The sequence below is a fragment of the Varroa jacobsoni genome, unplaced genomic scaffold, assembly GCF_002532875.2.
Source record: "Varroa jacobsoni isolate VJ856 unplaced genomic scaffold, vjacob_1.0 contig04758, whole genome shotgun sequence".
Lineage (NCBI taxonomy): Eukaryota > Metazoa > Arthropoda > Arachnida > Mesostigmata > Varroidae > Varroa > Varroa jacobsoni.
In genome coordinates, this window is record NW_019215337.1 from 5,710 (window position 1) to 10,222 (window position 4,513).

Consider the following 4,513-nt stretch of genomic DNA (forward strand, 5'->3'; position numbering starts at 1 on the left):
GAAATTTTAAGCCTATCAGACAAAATGCCTTCACTGTAGCCCTAGATGAATTCGCCGAAGCGAATCTGCTGTGCTCTAAATAGTAAGATCCTATGGACCGCGTCCACGACCTGCACACCGAGAGTACGGTCATACTGGTTAGTGTGAACTATATCATACAGCATACTATATTGTTGTTGGTATATAACTTGAAATCGGTTTGGCTGTAGTCGGAAAAGGTTTTTTCTTCATAACAAAAAAACAAACTAAATCGTGTGATGAGTAAACTTAAGCTGAATTTTTAGTACGGGTTTGACGAGTGCTGTTTTTGCGGTTCGTATAGTATTGGCATGTAAAAGTGGGCTTAGGTGCCTTTATGCGGAACACTCTTTTCTACGTTTACTTTCTCTTTAGAGTTCTGGTTAAGTTTCTAAACAACTATGTGTGTACGAATGGAAAAGGAAAGAGGGTCTATCATCCTGTCTTGCCTGTATCTTATTTACAGATCCTAGACAAACGATGTGGCGTTACTTGAGTGGAGGCCGACGCTGCTTAGCTGAGTGAGGCCTTTTGTCGTTTGGATACACGTTATGATGGATACGTTAATATGCAGGAGATGAAAAAAGGTGCCAGGGAGATGCATTTGAACAGAAAGCATACCCCTGTAATCATGAAAGCAGCCGACACTTATAAATCCGCGCGAGTTGACCATTAAGAATGCTCGAAGATCATCAAATACGATGATCAAACGCATACAAAAACGCTTTCATCGAAATCATCTTTTAAAAATTAACATTTTTGCCTATCTTGTTATCGAAACTAATCGAATCCTATAGCTACTGTTCTCGTTTACCCTTCAAAAGCTTTTATTTTAAAAGTCTCTTCATCATAAATCTTTTGTTTGGAAGGCTTTAGCTTGGCGTAATACCTTTGTAATTATTCTTAACTGGCTTGTAAGTCCTTTTAAAAATTTCGTGTTAATATTGGCCTTCTGAACGAACAGTCATGGGCTGATGTTATCAGTGCGGGGAGGGGGGCTAATTTCGAAGCTAAACTGCCCCCGTCAATACACTCCTGAATCTGCACTTTGGCATTTTAAGATAGACGCATTCAGTCATATACATGGCTTCCATTTAAAAAAATCTAAAGTCCGATTTTCCACGCAAAGTCTTATTTAACAGATAAATATAAAACTACAGAAATTATCGTAATTTATTTATGCGTATGCAAGTCGAATGAAGTGTAGTGAAATAAGGCTGTGACTGTGAAAGCTTAAAGTTTTGCATAATGTACTTAGGAAATTTCGACTTCAGAGTCAGTCCCTCATATCTTCAAGACACGTACCAAGCGCTTCTACAGGTTTTGATTAAAGGGTAAAGCAGCCAGTTGCGTTTTATAGAATGAATGTTTTTACCCATTTTGAGGAATAACGTGCACACGTACTTTACGCATTGTACAGGTGTAAACATACTATTAGATGCAGGACTTATATTGACGCTTCTCCTAGCTTGTGTGAGCCTGATGTAGAAATTTCTACAGTGAGAACACACCGTTCGATTACTGTTAGTTCAATTGCTTAGTAAATCTCATGCAATTTAATGCTTAGAATATGAGCTAGCCTTCATACTCGCGGCAGTTTCGGTGGTCGTAAAACGCTACTGATTCTCGCCTTTTTGTAAGATGCGTTTTCTTCACAAATCGTTGCATGAACGTAAAAAACAACTCCATTGGTGCTCATTTGAGAGCGTAATTAGCCGTTTTAAGTTTATTCTGCACATACGACGTGATGGCAAAGCTGCGTGCTAGCTAAAGGATAATAGACTTATCCTGTAAATGAATATCCTTTATATTACGCTATTTACCACATACATACAGAAGTAAAACTGACGAGTATCATATATTATTGAAGATACCCAGTAGGTATAAAGGCCACAGAGTCACCGTTGTTATCTGCTGGAGTGAAGCTAACGTTCCATCCATCGATGCGCACAACAAGGTAGTCTCCCATATTAAGGTCCAAGTCGAGGCGGCAATGGCATCTGCGCTGTTCCAACTGTATTCGCGAGCGGCCTTCAATTTGAATCCAAATTCCTACCGAACCGCCAGCAAAGTCTAAGATCTTCGGTTTTGCACTGAGGAATCGTCGAGATAAGGCTACCCAGCTGTAGCCGGTAAGCTCAACAGCTGCAGGAATACGATCAGGCCTATGATAAAAACGTCGCATCAGTTTTTTTGACTCCTCATTGCAGTTTTCCCAAAGAGCATAGAACGACTCCATGGACGTTGTCTGCTCGAGGAACCGATCAAAAGTCCACGGTGTATTTGAACGGAATGCACACACTTTTGCCGAAAGGTTGTCCTGTATCGTTCGAATGACATTTTCAAGCTGTACACCTGACGCGTGTTCAATATAGCCACCACGCACAACCACTGGGATACGTGTATCGAGGAAATGCTCGTAAAGTCTTGTCGACGAAACATTATACGATACTTCTGGTACAGCTGTTAGGTCTTCACAGGCGAGGCACTCTTTAGGTGAAGGAGGTGGGGTTATATACCAGGGGTTTGCTATGGCACAGCTACGTCTGTTTAGTACTGTCCAATCATAAAACGACAGTAGGGCAATGAGGAACTTGCGGCCAATGAAATAAAGCAGGTTTGGGTCGAAAATATAATACGCGCAAGCAGCAATCCCCATAAACACGGCGCCAAAACACCATAGCCGATACTGAAGGATGCGGGTAAGCTCCATATTGTGAGAACGACGGAATGCAACTGAGCACGACGGAAGCTTGTTAGTTTTGGCCAATATAATTTTTTTGCTACAGCAAGATAGGGCATGCTCGAAAGTTGACTCAAGCCGGTCTTGTGTATTCTGAGCATTAGAGGAATTAGGAAGGATCCGTGCAAATGAATCATGTCTGTAAGAGTCAACACTGAAATCCGCCGAAAGCGACTTGCACGAAAATCTACCGCTAAATGATCTAAATAAAACCTACGTATCTAATTAGCATCTTTATAGTACTAGCTGAATAACTAAGTAAATAAACTCTGTAGACCAATTATATTGTTGTTTCTTATGTCATATTATCTATCCTAGAGTATGAACTTTCATTACTCAAAGGTAAAATTAGATTACGTCTATGAAGGTTTTTCAGTGTCTTCAAACACGAACTGGAAGGCTAAATATAGTCCGAACTCTGACCCTAAGTCATATTTAAAAACTAAAGATAGGCAATTTGCGGCCTGCATGCTAACCTAACCTTATTGTCGTTGTCCATAGTTGAAACTATCTGTCAATACCTACAATCTATGTCCAGAATATCTTTAAAAACCGGTACGGTAAAAACGCTTTTTTTAAATCTGCATAAAATTATTACATACAGTAGCAACTATCTATTGTTCAACAATAAAAGTAACTATTTAGAACCTTTTTTACTGATTAGGTAAAAATAAGGCAAAAACTGAATTTATTTTGACATAAATACATTTATTGCTGTCGGTATATATTTTACATTTGAATAGATTTTGATATCAATAGCACATTTTATCTTTCATTCACCTCTTTAGCCTTATTTAGGCCTCTCGTTCATCTTTCGTCACCGTTTCAAATTCATCTGTATTATCTTCATTAATATACTTATTGTCATACTTTTTACTACTAAGCAATTTGAATACAAGGAATACATAAATTGTAGTCATCTCACTCTCTGAATCATTAATTATCCAATTATATCAACCACCATACAGATTCTCTCTCTTCTCTCTCTCTCTCTCTATATATATATATATATGTATATATGTGTGTATATATATATTTAACCTCCTATCATCCTTGCACACAGTCTGCATGGGATCGTCATATATTAGTTTTCTTTGATTCTTCTCACAAGCAACATCTCATTTGTAATGGTCGTAGTAAAAAATCTATATCATAATAAAAAAAAAAAAGCCAACCTCGTAGGCCTGGAAAGAAACAGCAGGCCAGCCAAAGGTGGATATTAAGGGACTGTGATGAATATCGATCGTCCTTTTAGTCATCAGTCAATTAAGATCACTTTATCGTAACGCAGTAACTCAATCATAAATATGTTCGGTCATCATCATTGAATCTTTCTGACACTCATCCGAGTGTAGCAGAACTCTGGTAACTAGTTCTAATGGTTTCGGATCAATGGGCGATTTACGTTGTTTTTACGTGTCTGCGCGCAGCGGTGGGTGTCGTCGTATTGCACCAGCTTTGATGATTTGATCTCGTTGATACTTACTATTATATGTTTCCCTATAAAGTTTACAGTCTTGAATCAACGAACCGATATATATATATATAAATATATATATATATATATATATAGCTGTTATTTTCCTGTGCCGCCGCTAGCGCCACATTTTCGTTCCCTCATTAATTGTGAAATTTTTTTCAATCCCTAAATGCATCCGACTAGCTACAACGGTATCTGTACTTGTTAGGAATAAATGCGAATTAGTGTTGGCCGTAATCCGTTCGGCATACAATTGTTCATTGATCTTCAAT

The 4,513-nt window shown here is 38.4% G+C and overlaps 1 protein-coding gene across 1 annotated transcript; it reads right to left on the reverse strand.

The window, feature by feature from the left end:
- Nucleotides 1-485: 485 nt before the first annotated feature.
- On the reverse strand, nucleotides 486-3,026 carry LOC111273097 (uncharacterized). Its single transcript, XM_022854786.2, has one exon. The coding sequence runs from the start codon at nucleotides 2,729-2,731 to the stop codon at nucleotides 1,880-1,882; it is 852 nt and encodes a 283-aa protein (XP_022710521.1). The 5' UTR covers nucleotides 2,732-3,026; the 3' UTR covers nucleotides 486-1,879.
- Between the last annotated feature and the right edge of the window lie 1,487 nt (nucleotides 3,027-4,513).

Coding starts and splice junctions, on each gene's coding strand:
- LOC111273097 (XM_022854786.2), bottom strand. CDS start 2,731: ATGGAGCTTACCCGCATCCTTCAGTATCGGCTATGGTGTTTTGGCGCC.